The sequence below is a fragment of the Marmota monax genome, unplaced genomic scaffold (genome assembly GCF_021218885.2).
Source record: "Marmota monax isolate L192 unplaced genomic scaffold, Marmota_monax_Labrador192_F-V1.1 WCK01_AAM20220418_F8-fsc00073, whole genome shotgun sequence".
Taxonomy (NCBI): domain Eukaryota; kingdom Metazoa; phylum Chordata; class Mammalia; order Rodentia; family Sciuridae; genus Marmota; species Marmota monax.
Genome location: NW_026692846.1, coordinates 3,879,420 through 3,901,702, shown reverse-complemented (window position 1 = coordinate 3,901,702; position 22,283 = coordinate 3,879,420). Strand labels below are relative to the sequence as shown.

At 53.0% G+C, this 22,283-nt stretch overlaps 1 protein-coding gene across 3 annotated transcripts in view; it reads right to left on the bottom strand.

The window, feature by feature from the left end:
* Positions 1–22,283, bottom strand: part of Trappc9 (trafficking protein particle complex subunit 9) — a 499,910-nt gene that overhangs the window by 98,091 nt on the left and 379,536 nt on the right. For all 3 annotated transcript variants that reach the window (XM_058580865.1, XM_058580867.1, XM_058580866.1), the window contains 2 exons: positions 18,841–18,993; positions 3,672–3,763 (listed from right to left, as the gene is read on the bottom strand). In XM_058580865.1, coding sequence (XP_058436848.1) covers positions 3,672–3,763; positions 18,841–18,993 — 245 coding nt within the window. The remainder of the gene's footprint in view (positions 1–3,671; positions 3,764–18,840; positions 18,994–22,283) is intronic.

Here is a 22,283-nt window from a genome sequence, read left to right as displayed (position 1 = left end):
TCCTGAACCTGCTCTAAGGGAAGGAATAAAGCTGGTTGGGCCAAAGAGGTGTGGACTTCTGAGGCTAAAGACCAGCACGCCAGGGAACAAAGGCCTGGCGGGGGCAGGCGCCCACGTGGTGGGCCCTTGAGGTGCTTCAGTCTAGTCCATCCTCGCAGGAGCCCCTGGAAGTCTGCTTAGGGTAGCCCAAGTCAGGAGTGTGGGAGGTGCAGGGACCAGGCAGCCCAAGAGCCTGGATACGAGCTACGTCGTGCAGGGGACAGGGAAGGTAGAGGGTGGCTGAACTGAGGCCAGGGGTGAAGACCCTGCACCACTGGTATGCCACTGGTGGGCTGAAGGTCCAGTCGGGAGGAAGGGAGGCAGACAAAACTCCCTTCTGCCCCTCTCACCACTACTGGCTCGCTGTGGCCCGAGCCCTCTAGCTGGCTTCCCTGATGGCAAACACTGGGGAGCACAGCCTGCTCCTTCCCCATCCCCAAGATCAGAGGGACCTCCATGATGCCATCCTGATCCCTTCATCCCAAAGTGATTCCTCCCTCCCCAGAGGGCCTGTGCAGCGGAAGTGGGCCCTCCTCCGCGGTGCTGCAGTGACTCCGGTGCTAGACGGGTTCCCTCCCAGGCTGTGAGCTCCCTGAGAGAATAACAGAGGGAAAGGGACAGAGAGTTGACCACGCTCAGTCAGTGGGATTAGCCATGTGGCGAGGAAGGGGTCGATGTTTGTGACGCATTCCCTTCCCCGGCAGAGTCAGGAGCTGGCCGTCACCACTCCACAGAGTGCGCCAGAGCTCAGGGCAGAAGGAGCTGCCAGGATGCCTGACCAGCTCAGCAGAATGCGGCAAAGAGGAGCCAGGTCTGCAGGACCTCGAAGCCAGTCACCCTCCAGGGCTGTGTGGCTTCTTCCTCTGTACCCAAGGGTGGGTCTGCACTGAGTCACAGGTGAGGGTGCTTGTTCCCCCCTTCCTTGATCGTGCACAAATACACAAACACATGATGCAAAAAGAGACTCAAGGAGAAAGTTCTGCTAACAAATGTTGAATTCCCGCATGGCTGCCTTTGGGAAGCAGTGGCCGCTGCCCAGCCAAGACCCCTGCAGGCTCACCACGATCTGGCATGTGCAGGTGGCCATGGCCCCCAGGATAACAAGACACGTTGGGCCCCTAAGTGGAGAATGCGGGGGAGAGATGCCAAAGCCTGGTGGCCATGGCAAGACCTCTGCCCTCCTGGGGCTCAGGAGGGTAGGTCTCTCAACCCGGTTCCCATCCTCTATGATCTGAAGACGTCCAGAGCATGCGCGATAACACCTCAGGACTGACCCCACCCTGGCCCTCCCTCTCCATCACCTGCACTGCCCTGCAGAGGACACCTGGCGTTCTGTGCTGGAAACGGGATGAGAAAGTGACCTGAGAAACCCAAGTTCCCAGAGTGTCACATCATAGACAGCAATCACGTATTTGTCTCACAAATAAACATGTTCATGCCTTAGAGACGTTCAGGCCTTTGACCTAGTGACTCTAGAACTAGAAGGCAGGTATAGTCAGAAAATCAAACAAAACTCGTGTAACAAAAAGATGTTCACTGGAAATAGCCAAATATGTCAGGAGTTAAATAATCCATGGTACCTGGAACAGGGAAACTCTGTGCTCTGATCATGGAGGCTGATTCACACTGCGGAGGCCAGCCTGGGCCTTTGCAGGACTCCCCTGGAGACCAAACGTGCAGGGCCTTCTGGGTGTCTGCAGTATCTTTTAGAAGCTGTGTTTCTCCAGGGAAAAGTACTCAAACTTACACATGGGTGAACATGTGGCATGTACACACAACAGCCCCCCGAACCCATCAGCCTGCCCGTGCTGGGACCACAGGCATGTGGCAGTGCCCAGCTTGTTACTGCATAGTTCTAAAGAGTATCTCAGTACCCTCAAGGGACAGGGCACAGGGAGCACCAAGAGACCTTTATCATTGTCAGCTACTGTGCTTCATCTGACAGTCTTGCAGAGCTCTGTGTGCAGGTGCTAGACGGGGCTTCTCCCTGGGAGGGTGGCTTGTCACAAGGTTCCTATTTGTAAATATGGTAAGGACCCTCCCTGGCTACCTCAGGAGTAAATGGTGCTTCTCAAGCAAAATGCCTGGGGCAGGAGCGTTCTGTCTTCCCAGCTTCCTCCCTCTTCTCGGAATCCCCTACTGCTTAGCACTCACCTTAGGCCATGCAGAGAATAGCCACCTTCACTAGCATCCCCTGCAGACTGAACAGGTACCCCCCAGCAGCAGCTCTGGTAGCATCTCCTAGGTCTCTGCCATCAGGTACCCTGACGGTCAGCCACACTAGCTGGCAGATACTTATCTGAGACAGAGGGTAAGGAGGCCACCTGCTTTCTGCCTCCCTATCCCAAGTCACTCTGCTCTTGGCTCTTGGCCCGGTTCTGCCCATGACCAGCCATTCCCTTACTTCCCCATGAATGTCCTGCTTACTTGCCAGGTGGAACCTCCTCTGGAGAGAGGTTACATAGGGCTGCTGCTCACTGAGACCTTTCCCAGTCCCTGACCAGGAGGGTCCATGTGTCTGACCTCCCTGGCCAACCCAGTAAAAGCAGTTCACTGTGCCCAAGGAATTGGGAGATAGGACATTTGGACCTGGACAAGTCTCTGGACAGTGGGGAAGCCTGCAGAGGCCAAACTGTGGCACACTCTGCAGAAAGGCCAAGTCTTGCTCCCACTTTAATGGGTCGGAGAGGAGGAAGGGAATCCATCCCAGTGGCCAGGAGGGCACCGCCCACCCAGCTAGCTGCCTGGGTTCTCCCTGTGAGGAGCAGGGCCAGCAGAGGAGTGGGGGGATGCCACAGAAAGGCCAGCTCTCTTCTCCAAGCCCTAGGCTGATGTTCAGGCATCTCCAGCATGCAGAGGGGCGGCTCCAGCTTATTAATGAATTGGCCAATATGGACCTTCTTAAAAGAACACACCCTGACTTCCTGGGTGAGGAGGAGATAGAAGGAAGGTACGTATTTTAGCAGCTGACTGCAACGATTCAAAATAGATTATCTAATGAAACAACTCCAGAGAACAGAGACTTGCACTCCAAAGAAATACTCAGTCTGTCTCTGAGCAAGACACCTTTAAACACTACTTAGAATTATGTGGCCAGGGCACAAGTTTTCAAGAAGGAGCTCCACGGCATGAGTTTACGGGTGCAAAAGGAACAAACAGGCTATGTGTTAAGTAACCGTGGTCTCAAAGGACAGCTGAGTGAAAGTGTTTAGGAGACACACCCTTCCACACATGGGTGTGGAAATCTGTCAAAGCTCATTCCAGGCAGAGGGAGGCCATCACACCCGGCTCTCGTCCCTCATCCCAACTCACTCCAAGTTCCAGAAATATCTGCAGAGCACACCTATCCAGACACAACAGCACCTCTCCAGTGATGGGCAGTCCAGGCCAGTTTGAAACCCGCCCACACATCCATGTTGGGACAGGAAGGAGTTCTTGCACATCAGGGCCACCAGGACTCACGGGGACGCCAAGCTCCTGAACAGAGGTGCCAGCGCTCTTTCCCCAATTTCCTGAGGTGATCATCAGCACACACCAACCTCTGAGGAACTCCCCGACCCTACACACCCAAGAACTTGCACAGTTTGAGAGAAGGGGCCTGTTCACCAGAAGCGACAGGCAGTGGTACTCACCCCACTGCAGGGGAGCCAGCTGCAGGTGCTCCAGGACCAGCTGGCTCAGAACACCCTCCACGCTCGCCTCCCCGCTGCGCGTCAGAGAAGGGTGAGTCCTGGTCAAGGAAAAGCCAACAGCTGCTGAGGTCCTGGGACTGAGAGAAGCTCTACAAGATTACAGTCAGATACTTGGACGAGAAACCTCCCACAGCTAATGTCCCCCTCTGCTCAGCCGGTGGTCTACCCAACCACTCCAACGTCACTCTAAGACAGGGAATAAGCAGGAAAACTTATTGGGCGCCCTCTTCCCTCACCCCTAAATCCATTAAATGAAGTGGCTATTATGTGAGGAAGAGAAATCCACTGGGGTGATTTTAATCTGACAACTACTCTTGCTGCGGAGAATAAAGACGAATGGGAGGCCATTTTTCCTGAATGAAGTCTGCACGCTGTGGTTGGCCATTCAACGCAGCCGTGTTCTCCTGACGTGTACTGGCTTTCAGGATGGCTTCATGGCTGCTGCCTTCCACATCTCGAGGTAATTACATAGATAATTACCAACCAGCTCACTTAAGCAAAGTCATAACTGAGGAAGTCAAGGCTCTCATCAAGTACCAGTGGGTGAAGAAACTGGACTGAATAGAGACCACAGAAGTCGGCCAGGTGCTAACATTAAAGCACCAGTATGGCTCGGAGGCAGGAATATAAGCCTCTTTCCCTTTCTTAGGAAAATTAAAGCCACCATTTGTAAGTTGCAATCAAGCAGGAAAAATTTAGTTCCTGACATTCTCTAGTGATTGGAAAAGGGGAGGAGAAACCCATGTTCTTCTTCCAATGCCAAATTTATTCCTTCAACAATCATGTTTGGTGCTTCTGAGGTGAGGCAGGCCCAGAAGCAGGGACAGAGGCATCAGATGCAAACCCTGAAGTACTGGCTTTCAGTACTAGTCTTAACTGCTAAGATAGCAATGAACAAACAGAAAATCAGATTTGCCAGAACTGGGGACAGCTGTGTGGGAACAAAGTGCGTGCAGGAATAGGTACAACAGGGCCAGGAGCCCGAGCAAGAGGGGCAGGACTGGCAGAGAATGCGGCTCATGTTCCCGGTCTCAGGCTGAGTGGATGGAGTGTCGCTTTGGAGGCATGGAGTGCAGAGTGAGCACGTCCCTCCCAGCACCCAGTCCAAGGGGCATCCACAGTCAGAGAGCTGGGCCAGCACCTCGGCAAAGGCTTCACCCAGGATGTCTGATTCAGGGACCTCTGCCTACTCCTGGACTAGACGGGCTACTCTGGCCTTCTCCCCACTCTTCTAAATAACCACATGCTCCCTCCAGACCCTGCACATGCTGTGCTGTCTCCTCTCTCTTCTCCTGCCTAGCCGTGTTCATTATTTAAGTCTCAGCTTGGACTCGGCTACCTACCTCTGGGAAACTTCCTTGGCTGCAAGACTTCTGTGGCCCCTGGCAACTCATGCTACATGTGTTGTCTTCACCACCATCCTGGAGCTCAGTGAGGGCATAGACTTCATGCTGGGACCTAGAGCAGGGCCTGGCTCTGCAGCTGCTCAGCCAGCAGTGCTGGGTAGTAAGTGGATGCCAGCAAGCAGCCTCTCGAAGCGGTGTGGGGGGCCGTGCCTGGCACAGTGGGCCCGAGCCCTGAGACAAAGCATGCTTTGCTAATGTTTGTTGCTGTTGCTTTGAATTCTCGGGGCTGCTTTGCATGGGACCTTGTCTGCCCCAGCTCCAGGCACCGTTTCATTCCACACCCACCTGAACAGCCACCTCTCCCCTCCTCTCTCACCACCTCAACGGAGGATCTGAGAGCCTAGCAGCTGTTTCTGAAATGTCTGGATCAGCGAGAGTTATTGCAGCCCCTGCAAAGCTCTGCTGGTTCCCTCCCCTGGAGCTCAGCAGCTGAACGTCTCAGCCCAGCTGTGAATCCTGGTGCCGCTGCTGCTGAGCTCTGGTCAACTGACCTCAGGCCATGGGTCTCGGTTTCAGCGTCTGCGGCACGGGACGAGAGCACCAGCCTCCCAGGGTGTCGCGAGGTGCGGGTGGAAGCACGGCGCCCCGTGGCTAGCACTGCCTGCTCTACCCTCTGCCCCTGGCTCAGAGGTTCAGCTGCCCCGTGCCGCCTTGGTCTCCACACTTGCACACACAGTTTATCAAAGAGCTCCTTCCAAAGACCGCTCTCTCCTAGGAAGAACCCTCCATTCTTCTCCATCTCGTCACAGAGGGTGTGTGTTTGCTGTCCTCAGTGATATAAACCCCACAGTGCACTTCTAATTCTCTCATTTGGTCCTGAGGAAATCCTGAGCTGGGACTCCCTTATTAGTTCAACAAGAGCGAAGCAGATCCTCAGGGGTACTGAGCCAAGACTGCAACCTGAGCACAAGGAGGACAGGCTGGTGAGGGCCCGCCACCACCCTTGTGGCCTCCAGCATCTCTGCTTCTGGGTACGATGTATCCCTGGGGGAGAGACCCACACAGACACTCGCAAACCCATCACAGCAGCACCGAGCACAGTAGCCCAAAGGTGGAACAACCTGTGGTGCGGCCACAGAGGCAGGGATCAACCAGCGTGGACATTCATGCCACCCTACACTACTCAGCCCTCATGGAAGGGAAGCCTGGCAGGGGATTCAACACACACGGGCCTCGGCGGCAGTCTAAGTGAAACCAGCCAGTCATGAAAGGACACATGCCGTGCGGTTCTGCTCTTGTGAAGGCCCCAGAGAGTCGAACGCAGAGAGAGCAGAATGCTGCCTGCCAGGCCTGGGAAGGGGTGCAGGGGCTGCTGAGCTGCTGAGCAGTGGCTTAGACACAGGTAAAGCACAGTTTTTCGAAGATGCTGATTGAGGGAAGATGTTGGTACTTAGGGAAAGGGGCCATGGAAGCACGAGGAGCAGGAGCCAGGTACGGAGGATTGGGAAACCGCCCCAGGAAAGGGCATCTGAGCAGAATGCTGGGCAGGGTTGAGCACTGTGGCAGAGGCCAGACCCATGAGGGTGTGGAAGCACCCAGAACAGCACAGAGGGGTGCCTGCTTCCCCCTCAGACAGAAGAGCACAGGAGACCTGCAGGCCTCGGGGGAGCAGGCTGTGTGCCCACCCCTGAGCCCAGGCCGCCCACAGGCCTCCCTCCTCCATCCAGCCTCCACCTTGAAGCGGCCTTCCCTGATCAAGCACGTGGCTGCCCCTGTCTCATTAATCTGTTACCAACGGCTCCATTTCTCTCCTCCATCAGGTAAGGGGTGCATCCTGCTCAGGGTGCTGTGCCAGAGGCCATCAGTGAGCGACCCCCAGGTCCTTCTCAGGAGCGCCTCGGGCTTCCTAAGGGAGCAGGCTGGCAGGCTGAGTGGGAATGGGGCCAAAGCCCAGGTGAGGACCCCTCAGGCCTCTTCTCTCAACTTGAGGGTGGTGGAGGCAGAGGCTGTCTGTCTCGTGGGCTGCGTGCTCCTGTCCCCCTCATAGCCCGGCTCCTAGCCAGGGTGCTGGGGTCCTGCATGGTCGTCTGTGATGGGCTAACTGGCTCCCAAGTGGGGGAGCTGTGTGGGCTAGTGGTTAGAACGCCTACTTTCACAGATGTGGGACCCAATAGATTTGTTTGCCAGTTGCAGCCCACAGGTGACATCACCCCTGTAAACAGCTAGGTTCCCCAGGAAGTGGCCACCCACTCAGCTTCCTGGAAATCTAATCTCCCTAAGAGGAGCTGCCTGGGATTCAGCACTTTTACTTGCTGGGAGGACCCCAACGTGTATGAACAGGACACAGCACATTTTCCAGGAATAATGCTCGTTTTGCAGGAATAATGAGGGAATTCTTTTTCTTCTTTTGAAGATCTGACTGATGTGTTTTAACACTCAATGTACCTTTATTAAGTCAGTTTCAAGGTGAGGGTGTGAATGGATGTGAACCTGACCAGGAAAGAGTAAAGAACCTTTCTGAAGGAGGGAAGGGGCAGGGCAGAGACAGGAGAAACCAGGGAGCGGCAGGTACTTGGGTAAGGGGTTCACCCACCCCAACTGGTCCTTCTGGAGGAGGTATGGGGCCAGGATAGGACCCGAGGACTGTGGGATCTAGAGCCTACGCTTACCTGTGCACTTATTCACGGACTCGGGTCAGGCCCCCTGCTGGACATGGGGATCAGCACTGACTCAGTGGCAGAGGTACACAGTGAGAGCCATATGCACCCAACTCTGTGCTAAGGGTTTCTCAGTCACCTACTGGGGATGCCCAAGGGACAGAGAAAGGGAGTCATTGTTCTCCTTGTTCTAGGAAGAGAGCTGAGGGCAGTCTGGACCAGGGAAGGCCTGTTTCTGATGGACCATCCATGAGAAGACACTTACTCTTTCATAAAACAACAAACAGACATCAAGACCCCTCCCTTAGCTACCACTCCCGAATCCCTGCCAGCAGAGCTGTGGTTGACCCTAACCTAGGCAGGGGCAGTGGCAAGTTGTGCACAGTGCTAGCAGAACAAGTTCCAACCCACTGGTTCTGATTCAGGTACACAGCTACTGCCTCCTAGCCCCGACGATACACAGGTGTAGGATTCATCCTCTGGGCAGTGACCCACTCCCAAGGAAGGAAATCTTCCCAGGGCTTCTAAGTCTCAGACTCAAAGTCACTCCACTGGGTCCCAGAGTGCAGGAACGAGGAGGGGCACCTTGGGGGACATTCCTGAAAGGGGCAGGCTCCACGGCAAGGCTCTATATGCACCCTCAACTGGGCAGGCAGCCATGGTGACAGGGTCCTGCCTGAAGACCTGGAAGCCAGAGTGCTCCTGGCTCCGCCCCGGTCCACCCCCTGCAGTGTCCTGCCTCAAGTGCCTTTGGCTCCTCCATCCAAGCTGCTTCCCACAGCAGAGCACCTCCAGCAAGGGAAATGACCAGCTCAAGAACACATAGCTGCAGACTGGCCAAAACTCCAGACTGAAGAGCATCCTGGCAAAGGTGTGGTCATGTGGCACCTGCTTCCTATTTCACCACGGGAGGGCAGCGAGACAGCTCTCTATGAAGTCATCCAGGACATGTAGTAAGTGGGAAAGCAAGACTCAAACCAGAACATGCCCTTTGTATAAAAACATTAGGGTGAAAAAATAAGGCTGCATTGGCATTTACTTACAATGTCCAAAAACAAATCTGAAAGTTTATATCAGGAGCAAATAAAACTGGGCACTCTGGGAGGAGGGACAGAACAGGGCAGATGGGCACGTGTACTTGTTGAAAAGAGTCCAGAACTGAATGCACCTGTAACAACACAAAAATACTTGAGAAAAAGAAAGAATAAAGGGTCCTTAACAGTGCCCAAGACAAGTGCTGAGTGAGCTGCAGGCCCAGGCCTGCAGATGCAGCTGAGCTCAGGAGGGGCCTCTCCCCAGCCTGAAAGGAGAGGAGGACTCGGGGTAACATCATCCACGTTTGAGTTTAAAATGCACATTTTTATGTTTATTTCAGCCTTCCTTCCTGATTCTCTCCAGCATTTATTGTCACTTTTGTGAAATTAAGACTCCTGAGGGTGGAGTTTCTTATTAGAAACTCATGCCGGGCTCCCAAGGTGGAGAGAGGCTGTGTCTGCAGCACAGAGCAGAGCCTGCAAGAATTCAGGGACACGGGGCTCAGAGAAGATGAGCCAGAGAGGTAAGGTGGCATGTGGGTAACTACAAAGTTGCCAAATGGTACTGGGCTTTGGAAAGCACTGCAGCAGCACATTTCTGTATTAATTTGCTTTCGGACCTGAGCCATAAAATCATACAGCTGAGCTAATAAAGCTAATTACCTGCATCTGCAACCTCCTCCCTTGCGGCCATATAAGCCACCAAAACAGCCTCGCATCTGAACCTGTGCCCACATACGGTCAAGCTGGCTGGCTGTCAGCCACGGCTACCGCCCATGACGCAGTGTCGCCGTGGGGATGGTGGGCTACTGCTTCTTCAACACACAGACCCTGGCATGGGGGCAGGGGCTGAATAAATAATGACATGACCGGAGCAAAGCCTGTCACTACTGCTACTGTGGAGAACATTTCCAAGTGCCTGCCGGGAGAGGCCCAGTGGTGAGCGTCACCATGAATCCTACCAACCTAATACTAGTTCCATCTTGAGGCTCCAGAACGTTCTGGGTATGAATAGGGACTGTTACGCCCACTTCAGAGACGGCTGTAGAACCTCGGGCCCATGGCTTGGATGCTAGCAGGTGGGGCCCCGGCTTGAACCCAGCAGTGTGATAAGGAGCCCTCACACTGCACATTCTGTCGATTCTTCACTGCAAAAATGGCCCCCACATGACAGTGAGGACCCTGCTACCCACAGGCTGGGTCATGCCAGAGCCCTGCAGTTGCCAATGGCTTGGGCAGCATCCACGGGTCTGCCTGGCCCTGTTCTTTCCAGAGCCAGGGAAGCCCGGTGGGAACTCTCCATGGTGCTGAAGAGGCCGACTCCTGCAAGGCTTCCCAGTCCCTGGGACATGACATCACATTTCCTCTCAGGGAGTCGCCTCTGAGAGTCCGCCTGTGCAGAGACCAGGACCCTGGCAGCAGCAGGACTGCGGCATCAGCTGTGGCATGTCTCCTGACCACACCCCTGCAAAGTGGCTGGGACCTGAGGCCTGCTGTGAGAGACCTCCCACCCCAGCTCGCTTAGACCAGCTCACGTGCCCGGCTCTGGCAGCAGAGTCTAATGCCCTCAGCCGCAAGCACAGGTCCTGCTCACGGTACCCCCGGCTCGCCACACTCTGCCTCTGAGGCGTGGCTGAGTGAGTTGGCTTCCACTATGGTTAGCCTGCTCTTCCGACTGGTCACGGGCCCTCAGAGGTGGTGACTCCAAGGACCCGAGGCTGGGCTGCCTCAACTCAGTTTAACCTCCTGCCACACCCCCACTCCACCAGCGAGTCAGTGAGCAGCCCTGCCACCCCAACTGCCAGCTTTCACTTTCCTGTAGAAATGGCTACTTTCGAAGAACAAAAACCACAGAGCAATAAGGAAAAGAGCGCAGAGAACACCTTCTGGTTCTAAGCCACAAAGCCCCCAGAATGGTGTCCCAGGCACCAGCACCATGCCTGGCATGCAGTGGAGGCTCAATAAACACCTGCTGCCTTTCACTGAGCAACCAGAGAGACTATCCCACCTGTGAGGATCTAGATTACTATGACAGCATTATATCCTATTCATTATTATTAGTCATTCATCATTATTTATCACATTTAATTAACTGGCCAATATTTGTGCAGAACCTTATTTTACACAGACATTCATGCATGCCATCTCAGTTCATCTAGAGAACCATGAATGCTCAATTAACAAATCTCTGAAAACCATAGCCAGACACAAAGAAAATGCGGAGGGCAAGTAAAATCCCTCTCCTCTCCCACTGTTGGCTCAGGCAGCACTAGTGAAATATTTGGTAACGTACCATAAGCCCAGGCACGTTTGAAACCACTGTACAGATCCTGTCTCTGTTTATGTGGCTTATAAGTATTCTGAAAAAAAAAAAAAAAGATTGGTCAACCAACTTGCCAAAGTGAAGAGATTTGTGAGGCTGGACCTACAGAGCTGAGGTGTGGTGGCCTCTCCCCTCCAAGGAGAAATAAGCACCATGCTCAGAACAGCTGGGCATCATCGAGGGTCTACTGAACCAAATGGAAACTATGTCACACACACACACACACACACACAAACACACACACACACAAATGCACACTGAGGTCTTCCAGCTGGCTGCAAGGTAAGCAGGGCTCTCTGGCCAGCCTGCCTGCCCTTGGACACCTCTCCCCTGGAAGACACGCTGCGTCCCACATGCCAGCTCTGGAGCGAAGAACGACAGGAACAGGGACTCAGCCCAGCCCTACTTCAGCTCAAATAAATTAGCAAATTGTCATAAATAGAAATTACACTAATGGAAAGTCTGCTTTAAATGATTAATGAGCCTCTTTCTCAGGACCTTGTTTTCCGATTTGCAGCACAAACATTGGGACTGCTAAAGTCGCTGCTCTGCCTCGATGAGAGCACTGCCTCTGGCCGAGCTCCCTGATGTCCTAGGCCTAACTGGACAGGTCACCACGTAGCAGGACACACTGTCAGGAGAAGCCTGCACTACTCTGAGATGGAGCCAGGGCACAGTTCCACCACCCGTTAGCTGGCTGATCTGAGCAAGCAAGGGAACCTCACCAGACCTGTTTTTTCCTCAATGGGATGTGCATTAAAAACTGCTGCATGCCTGGAGGAAGTGATATAGGCCAGATCATATTGTTACATTTGTGCACGCAGGAGCAGGTAACAATACCCATCAGTATGTGTAAATACAATGCAGCAATGAAAAATGTGGGAAAAGCTACATCAGAGAGTTATTGTAAAAATTAAGTGAATAACTCTAAGCAAACTGTTCAGATCAGTACCTGGCATCCACCCATACTGCCACACTGTAATTTTATGACTATTCTATGAGACGCACATGTTCACAGTAATGATCATACCAAAACTACACAGAATTTGTTCACACTCAACGCACACACACACCCAATTACACAAACACAGTGCACATCAATTCATGCACACATACACACACACACACACACACCCCTAAACCAGTTTGTACACAAAACTTCCTTCCCCAACTTCCTGAGCCAGCCAGATCTGAAATCTATACTATGTGTCAACTCTGACTCCTTTTAAATTCTGAGGTGTGTGTGGTCACTATTTGGATTTGGGGGAGACAGCAATCAAATTTACATCCATCTAACTTCACTCCTCTGTGCCTTGAAGGGCAAATGGCCAGGGCGATTGGATTCCATTGCCAGTGAGGTATGTCGTTCCTCTGGCTGCAGAGATTCCCTGCCACAGGAGATTAAAGGCCTCTGAAGCAAGTTATTACAAACAGCTCTAAAAGCCAGACTCCCTGAAGGCAGATACAAAATGCAACCCTGCATTTCACTTAAGATGATCAAGGAATCAGCCATGCTGATGACAGGAGCTGTTTGTATTAAAATTCATTTAGATAAAACTATTTCTCCAAGCATGACTATTAGAAAAATGTAGTGTGCTGTGTTTTAAGAGTCTTGTCTAAAGAGACGGAATGTTTTTTCAGGAGATGAGAAGACAGTGCTCCATTAAGAAGCACCCTGGAGAAGAACCGAGAAGCCATTAGAGACACTGAAGGGGCAGCCCAGGGTAAGCAGTTCCACCCTCCTGTCTTACAAGGGAGGAGTGGTCGGGGGACAGCAACTTACCCTCACGGGGAAGAAAGCAGTCTTGGAAACTGAGAACAGGGCTCAACTGTAGCTAAATCCAGGGGGATGTGCTGGTTGTGATCAACCAAATGCAAGACATGGTACCTAAAGTCCTTGAAGGGCTGTAAACTTCTGGCCAATGTCTCAGCCACTGGCGAATCCCTCCAGCTTATACAGAGTGGCTGATGTCTCCGAGGCCAAGCAGCAACACCCTCAGCCATGCACAGCCAGGAGGGGACCCCTGTCTGGAGGGTGGCAGCTCAAGGATGTGAGACCCCCACACTCAGGACAACAGCTGCACTCTTCCTCATCCTTCCACTTTCCAAATCGTGGACGCTCACTTGGCCTCTGCATCCTGCAGACTCCCACTCTCCCAGTCTGGAGTACTGGTTCCCAGGATCCAAAGCCCAGTGTGCCTATGAACCGCCTGAGCCTCTGCTTCACTCTAAAAGCAACCAAACTGGTCAAAAATGCTTCTCCAGACTCAGCAAGGGAAACAGACACAATCTGGGCACCTGGCAGAGAATGCCTAGATGGCCCAGGCCACAAGCCTCTGTGTAGGGCAGTCAAACTGCCCTAGCTCCTCCTCCTCAAACCTGCACAGGTGGTTCCCACAGGCCAGCAAGTCTCTTGCCAATCTCATAAAGGCTCTTCGAAGGGACATTTGTAACATGGCAAGGAAAACAAGGAGGCGAAATGACAGCAAGCTTGCATAACACTGTGACAGCCACGGACAGTCTATGCAGGGCCAGCTCTGGAAGAGGATCCAGGTTTCAATTCAGACTAATCCTTCTGGTTGCAAACTCTTTTCGTAGACTATCACAGCACTCAGCTTAGGGCAACTAAGCTGGTCACCTTCTGCGGGCTGCATCCTGGAAATTACAATGTCTCATTCACACAGGTTTTAAAACTACATGCCAGAGATCACAGTCAGCACTGGGGATGCTCTATTGTGACAGGGTCCACAGCTGCTCACGGTGGTGTCCCCCAGTGCCAGCCTAATGTCTGACATACAAATGTCCCTAACAAATAGCTGTGGAGTGAATGGGAGCCCACCTGACCTCCAGGCAGCATAATCTCACAGGAGAGACAGACTTCAGGGGAAAACAAATCTCCCTGCTTCTTAGGAGTGTGACAGAGGGGGAGGAAGCACCGGGAGCCGCAAGCTGCCAGAGCAAGGCAGGAGGGAGGCTGGGGGCTGGATCGCTCCCTCCGGGGAGGCTCATCTTGGAGGAGCCTTGCCTGTGCCGAGTCACAGGGTAGAAGGAGGGCTTCCACAGGAAACTGGGGAATTTCCAGCTGTTGACATCTTCAGGGTCAGGAACCATGTCTGTGCCTCTCAGGCTTGACCTCACTGAAGTTAGTCAACAGCACAAGGACACGGGGTCCTGGATATCCTGCCAGCTACCTGGGCTCTATAGTTTTGGATTTTCCAAAATCCCATCATTTAAAAGGGTTGGAGATGACCTGCTTTGCAGGTGGAGGGTTAACAAATGCCAGCACACACCTGGCAGGAGATCAAAAGAGCCAGTGGGACTGAGAACTGGTCCCCACAGCAGCCCTCTGCAGCAGATGTCACCATCCTGTCCAAACAGACACGGACACAGCGCCCTTCTAGCCACACGGCCTCCATGTCAGGGTGCTAAAAGCAGCAGGGCCAGCCTCACCAGCTCAGGCTGCAGTCCTCACAGTTCTCTCCTAAAGTCAACTGTGGTGAGTGGGGACCACAATGAAGGCTACCATCCAGAGCTAAGAGTCCACAGACAGCTGGTACAGTAGGATTTTCCAGGTTCAGCAAAAATGATGTACTGCAGTGGTTAGAGGGTGGAGAGGAGGGGAACAGGGGAACACCCAGAAGCTGAAAGCAAGGACGTATTTTATCCAGAAAGCACAGGTGACGTCAAGTAAGCCTGCCTGCCTGGACCAGAGGCTGCCTATACCAGGCAGAGCCCGACCTCCAGACAGCTACACAGACAGTCCAACCACGTCAGTTCTAACTGAGACTGTTAGGTGCAAGGTTCCCTCCAGACATGGCCAGGCTACTTGGTGGCCTGGTAGAGGTGCAGGCAAGGTAGAAGGTTTTGAGTATGAGAAGTCCTTTGTGAAAACTTTAACCCTGGGACAGAATGAGGGTCAAAGCAGACAGACAGCAGAGGCCTCCTCTGTGGTGTGGCCACAGGACACAGCGGGGAGAGGCTGCCACCTCTACAGGAGCCACCAAGAGCAGCCTCAGCTCAGAAACTTGTGCATGTCTCATGCACCCCGTGGCACAGGAACTGTCAACAGCTCTGCCTCAGAAAACAACAGAGAAGCACAGAGGGACTCGGGGCATGGCAAAGGTAGTGCAGGGAGGGCTGGCTCCTGCTTCCTGGGTGTGTCCCCAACCTCTGTGGGACAGGACACAGACGGTGTGGAGCAGCTAACCCCGAGGAGGCACAAGCCGCAGCTCTTCCTGGTCATAACGACTCTGAACAGGGTTAGGACAAGGGCTTCCTAAAGGAAGGGAGGCACCATCACAGGAGCTTGTCCAAGCAGGCCCAGCAACAAGGGCACAAACTCCACCCCGGAGCCAGTGCCGTCCGGCACAGTAAACCATGACCCAGGTGCCCACTGTTCACCACCCCTTGGGGAGCTGACTGCCATGAAGTCACTGGGTCCCACAGGTATGGGTCCTTGTAACCTCTCCAGGCAGCCTGAGGAATGCAGCTGTGAGGCCCACCAGACCCCAGCCACAAGGCTGGGGAGGAACGGCCGGCTCCAAGACTGTGATCCCCAGTGTCTTCTCTGCCACCTCTGTCCCAGGCTCCTGTGACAGACTCACCCTGCTCTTCCATAGAGCAGGTGGGCATCTGGGTTTGGGGGTAGGGACGTCCAGGGGCTGGTCAGAACCAACTGAGGTATACGCAGGGGCAGGATGGCCCCTTGGAGGAAGACTCTCAGGTGGATATTGTGCAGAAAGGTACACAGACATCTAGAGTAAAGACCCCAATTTCCTTTAAAACACATCTGCCCAGCATTACATGCTGCATATGGACAATTTCTACAGCTCTGGACAGGTGTCAAATTAGGCTCAACGACTGTTATAGAGTCTAAATATTTAGAAAATATTATTAAAATGCATAATAAAATTATTAGCCAATTCAATCCTTGGTCTTTCCATCTGCATGAATTCAGGTTTATAGTAGCAAAAGTCTGCTACTCAACCATGCCAGATGTCATTTTCAGATGAGAGAAAGAGAAAGAGACAGAGAGAGGATGTCCCTAATGTTGGTTCTCTTTAACCAAATTTGCCTACAGGGACAGTTGCTCATAAACTTACAATTAGGAAACTTGGGGGACCGATGTGTATGGCACATGCTAGGCACTCCATAAATATTTGTTTGAAGAATTATTAAGCAAATACAGAACAGGATGACAACCTCTTAAAGGAGTCAAGGCTTAAAGAGAAATGCAAAGACATTTCCTGTAGCTTTTTGTGCTAGTGTTTGAAAAGCATGAGAGTTCTGCTGGTCAACATGATCCTGAGAGGCAACAGACACTAGGCCAGGACCACAGGCCAGGGGAAGGCTAAAGGGGTCTGGGAACCAGCTCTTCCACTTTCTATGCACGAACCTGAGTCACCTCCCATCATCTTCCAGGCAGGATGGTGAATCCACGCTGAGTGGGGAGACAAGGGTGACTTGGATCCAGCACAGCATCCGGAAAGTGGTAGCTATGACACTGACCAGATGCAACTGTGTGCCCAGCATGGAGGGGGTTAGTAAGGGCGTCGCAATTCCACCCATTCGAGTTTTCCCGTCTTTATCTGAGCCTCAGAGTGACAGCCTTCAAGAGTGAATTCCTCATTACAGTGCCACTTCTCCCTCTGGTCCTGCTGTCTCATCAGGCCCATCCTGCCCTGCCCTGCCCTGCCCTGCACAGATGCATGCCTAAAGCTGAAGCTCCAAGACTGGGGAAGGGGCATCTCTTGCCTAATGGCAGCTTCCACAGCAGGCAGGCACAGAGCCTCTCCAACCCCTCTTCCCAGAAAGACCAAGTGGCTCCCTGCTCCAGCATCATGGCCAGCCCCTGGAGGTGAGGGCCCAGCCCCAAGCCAGCATGTGAACATCTGCAGTGGCGGGTGAGTATGCTGTGGGCAAAGACCTGGGCTGGTCTCCGGCCCCACCCCTGACTGGCCGGCCTCTGGAGTGGCAGAGGATGCTCCTGTGTGAAGGCTGCCTCACCTGCTAGCTCGCTGCTCTGCTCCCGCAGTGGGCAGGAGAGGAATGCGCCTGGCTTTGTGCGGCGGAGCTCAGTGGGCACAGGGAGATAAGTCCCACCACCCACCTGTCACATCTCTCTGTACCCAACACCGCCAACTGCACATGGACTGCTTTGGTCACCCAGGAGTCATTGTGTCCAGCTCACAGAGCCGGGTGCTACATCTAAAGTTCGTATTTTGTTATGAACTGCTTGGAGACATCTACCAGGCCAGACTCACATCTGTTCAAAGGTAGGAACTTGCCTCAGGTCCCAGAATTCATGGCACAGATAAATGGAGGCTACTTTTTCAGAATCTAGAGAGGCTCTCCAGAATGATCTGACCATCCCCAGAGCCACAGACTCCACGCACAATGAAGATGATTGACGGACACTCGCATCAGAGTTGCCTCTTTCTGAAAGGCCTTCTCTGAGCAAGCCACACCCATGCCTTAGTACCCCTGGGCTTTCCCCATCCTGTCCCTGTGATAAACGTCTAGCCACCATAATAGCCCACTCACATGTCTCCCACTCCATGAACTTTCCTTGACTGCCTCCACCGGGCAGCTGCAGCTCGTGACCCCTAGCACCTGGCACAATGCTCTGCCCTGGCTGCCCTTCTGCCTACCAGACAGGACCACCACACTGAGGCCTTGACTTTGCTGCTTTGCCTGCCTAGTGCCTCATGCAATGCCTGACCTACTTTCAACAAGTGGACCTGCAGTCTCCCCAGAGCATTCCTTCATTCAGCTACATGTCTACTGTGAGCCAGGCACAAGCCAGAAGTCGTAGCAGGCTCCATTACTTTATGAAGTACTTTTTCAGAGCACAGCCCTTCTGAAAACTCACTCAGTCTTTTCAAAACAGCATCTTCATGCCTCACTAGGCTGTTCAATCCAATTTCAGTTTCCCAGACAATCGTGTCCATGTTTTCAGTTGTCAGTCTGTGAAAATGCTTGAGCCCAGCATTGATGGATGGCCATTAGGACTGTCACTAACATGAGTATCAACACTGGCAAGGAACAGGTGATCCAAAGTCAAGAACAACACCAGTTCCAAGAAGACCTTTCCCCACTCAGAATCAATACTCGTTAAGTGGGGCTTCTAAAGCATGGAGTGGTTAAGACAACGCCTGTCAGGGCATTGTGGAGCTACCTGGGGCTCAGGTCCAGTAACTAAACCCTCTTGGCTCCTTCTCAGCACTCAGAAGCCCTAGGCACAGATGCATCCCAGTTCAAGGTAGACTGCTGTTATGGTTTGAATGTGAAGTGTTCCCCAAAAACTCATGTGTGAGACCATGTAAGAAGGTTTGGAGGTGAAATGATTGGTTTGTAGCCTTAAGCTAATCAGCGACTCAATCCCTGATGGGATTAACTGGGTGGTGACTGGAGGCAGGTGAGGTGTGGCTGGAGGAATTGGTTCTTTGGGGGTGTAGCTATGGGGTATATATTTTGTCTCAGGAGTGTGGAATCTCTGCTTCCTGAGTGGGACACAAGACACAGACTGTGAGGACTCTTCATCACGTGAGCCACTTCCCTCTACCACACTCTTCTGTCATGATGCTCTGCCACACCTTGATCCCCAAGGGATGGAGTCAACCTTCTGTGGACTAAGACCTCTGAGACTGTGAGCCTTAAATATACCTTTCCTCCTATACAGTTGTTCTGGTCAGATCTTTGATCACTGAAGCAAAAAAGCGAACTAACAGCCACCATCAAAAGGATATGATCCTCCAGCGGATGTCCAATCTGCTGTTCACCTCCAGGCCTCGGGCTTCCTGCCTCTCCTCTTCCAGCTGCTTCGGATTTGCAAATTGCCCCTTCTCTCCTGGGCATTCCGGGACACTCTCAAAGTTGAACTTGTCCACTTGTATGGCCATTCTAAGAGAAGAGGGAGAACAGCAGAAAATTAATCAGTGGGGCGAGTTCCTCTGCGGGCTGTTAGACAATCAGCACAGGCCAGCGTGAGACAGCATAATGAATCATTATCGTTAGTAATTCATCACAGATTCATTCCAAGAAAAGGAAACCACAGACTCTCAAGGTGGCCCAGCCTGCAGAGCTGGCTCAACACAGGAGCTGAAGACGCATCTGCAGATTCAGAGCCCCAGAAGACCCACATTGCTCCAGATGGAAATTTGAGCTCTGTACAGGGAGGACGCAGAGAGGTCCCAGAATGCTGCTCAGATAGTGGACTCATATCTTAAATTTCTCCATGGACAGTCACAGATAATGTTAGCAACTTCTTGACCATAGGGGTCCCAAAAGCCCACTGGAAGACCCTCTGCATCCCCACCTACTCCATCTCCAGCCAGGTGGATGGCAGCTCCCACACACACAGTGTGCACAGCCCCGCCTCCCCCTCAGCTTTCTGCACCTCAGACCCCACAGACTCCGGCTGGGTCCCTGCTCAAGCCCACGCCCTCCACACAGAACCCCTCGCCACTTGTCCAGCCCTTTGACCTTCTGATGGTTTCCAAAACACACCATTCTCCCTGCCTGGACCTTTGCACCTGCTGCCCTGCCCCTGGGATGTTCTCTGAAGCCTTGAAATAGCTGCACCCTTCCACCTGGGAGGCTGGAGCTTGTGAGCCCTCCCCAAGTCACCCCAGCTGTGCAGCACCCTCTCCCCCTGCTGCAGAACTCCATTAACTTCTAGCAGAGTATGTACCACGAGCTTAAAGACCTCTCTGGGACTGTTACCCGCCTTCAGTTCTAGTGGTTAGCTCCCTGAGGGCAGAGATCCTCTTGGTCTGCTTTCAGCTTCCCCAGCCCAGAATAATGCCTGGCATACTGCTGCGGCTCAGTCAATATATCTGAATAAGTGAAGGAGTGGATTAAAAGCCTTCCAAGACTTCTCTCTTCCTGCTCACCACTCACCCAGGGTCTGGCACCTATGCCCACATCTGGCTGCACCCTGGTTCCCAGCCTAACAGCTGGCCTGTGGGAAGAGGCACCTTCATTCTGGATGCTCTATGACTGTCTATAGCCTGTCCCCACCCTGAACCATCATTTCACAGAGACAGAGGCTGACTCACTGATGTCTGAAACGCCACCTTTTAGTGCATAGGCAGGCAGACAAAAGGCACCAAATAAGTGTGCATTACATGGATGGAAGAAGGGGGTTTTCCACCTGTGAGGATCCTGAAGCTCTGAGTCAGAGTCAAAGATGACAGCATCAGTCAAGTCTACAGACAGCAGCAACAGGGAGGCACTAAGCAACCCAATGAGACTCTGCCTCTAAATAAAACACAAAATAGGGCTGGGATGGGGCTCAGTGGCTGAGTGCCCTTGAGTTCAATCCCTGGTACCCTCCCTCCATCCAAAAAAAAAAAAAAAAGCTCATGAAAGGTGTCTTTCTGTCTTTCTTCCCCATCAGGGGAAGCACAAGAGCATGCAGCACAAAAGAGTCTTGTTTTCTACCCAGAGTGCCTCTTATCTTCGTATCCCAAAGGTAGACTGCAGCAAACCAATGCTGTTTCCAAAGAGAAGGTCAGAGTTATTTCCCATGCTTCACTAAAAAGGCCAATTTAAGTTCAATGCCAGACAACCCCAAGGGACTGAGAATTTTCCTCTTCTGACTGAGTCTGCAAACAGGCCCAGCACCAGGCTGTCTTCCACAGAACAGGGAAGGGAGGGACACCCCAGCAGCAGTAGGCATGGGTCGGAGCACTCTAGGCACTTGTGGCCCTAGGACTAGTGGATGATTATCTAGGAGTATCTTTCCAGCCATTTCTGGTTGTGAATGTCATACTATACCATCCATCTCCAACCTCAACCACACTGTAGCCAGGCATACCCTGAAAGCCCAGGAGGGAAGAAAATAAAACTGAAGAGTGCCTCCTTGGAGCCAAGCCCTGTGCTGGGTGTGCTGTACTGGATTTATCTCATGACCATATACCAGCAGGGGTGGCTGCAATTTGCAGCAGGTGACAGGGCTGAGTGGAAGCCCGGCGTGAGCACCTGCACAACACCCCCACGTGGGCACCACACAGAGGCTGCCTCCAGAACTGACCCTGCTGCATCAGCTCCCTGTGCTTAGGCTGAGCACGCAAAATGAGAGGCTTTATTGCTGGTGCTGTTTTCAGAGCTGCATGGGACACAGACCCACAACTATAGAGCCTGCCCTCCGAAGCCCGCCACCTGCATGAGCGACTGACCATATCCCAAATTCACTACAGGCCTCCTTCTTCCTGGGAGCCCTGAGATGCAGAAAAGGGAGAATCCTGAAGCAGCAGCCCCTTTCCTGCAAGCAATGAGACTGAGATACCAAGGAACTGAGTAGCCAACACAGGGCCACCCAGCGTCCAATCCTAGAGCTCGGATTCCAGCACCCATGGATCAACTCCAAAGCCAAGAATTATCCCCCAAACCACAGAGGAGCATGCCCAGCTCCTCCCTAGCTCTAACCTGCCCCTGCGCCTTCCTGCCCACCAGGAATGGAGGACAGCTCTGTGACTGGCAGCCTGGAAGCTGCAGGAGGTGCTCCTGAAGAGGAACTCGCCACCTGCGGCAAGATGGGTCCTGTGCTATCCAACAGCTTCAAGGCCAGCATCTTTGAGGAACAGCCAGCATTGAGGCTGCCCTAGTAGGGGACCCTGCTCTAAAGCCAGCACAGGACTGGCAATGGCTTCAGTGAGAACTGAAACCGTTGTGTTTGGAGTCCTGTCACATTTAAAGACACCAATGTTACCCGGGAACGGCAAGCCACTTGAAGGACTTGTATAGGACAGTGTGGCAAAACCCAGGTGTGGAAAGCAGGAGGCCAAGTACAGAGCCACCAAGGGCGGGGGGGGGGGGAGCAACCACCTGCTGCCATCACTCCAAAAGGGAAGGAGCTGAGGATGAATGGTGGCAATTTGCCCAGGGCTGCAGGTGCCAAGGCACACTGGGACAGAGGAGGGAGTATGGTTTCAGGGCTAACCACTGGGGCTAGATTCCTAGCTCTCCACAGCTTGCACTGGACCTTGGTCAAGGCCTTCGTTCCCTGAGCACCTCTATGAAATGTGATCATACTGCTTGCACCTAGAGGGACAGCTGAAAGGAGTGCAATGTCTCTGTTCAGTGCCGGCTGCGGGAGCTACCACAATAAGTGCAAGTTGATGGCCAGCTTAGTGCCCAGGGCCACTTTCTGGCTGCCTTCTCAAGTAGGGAGCACTCTTTCATAACAG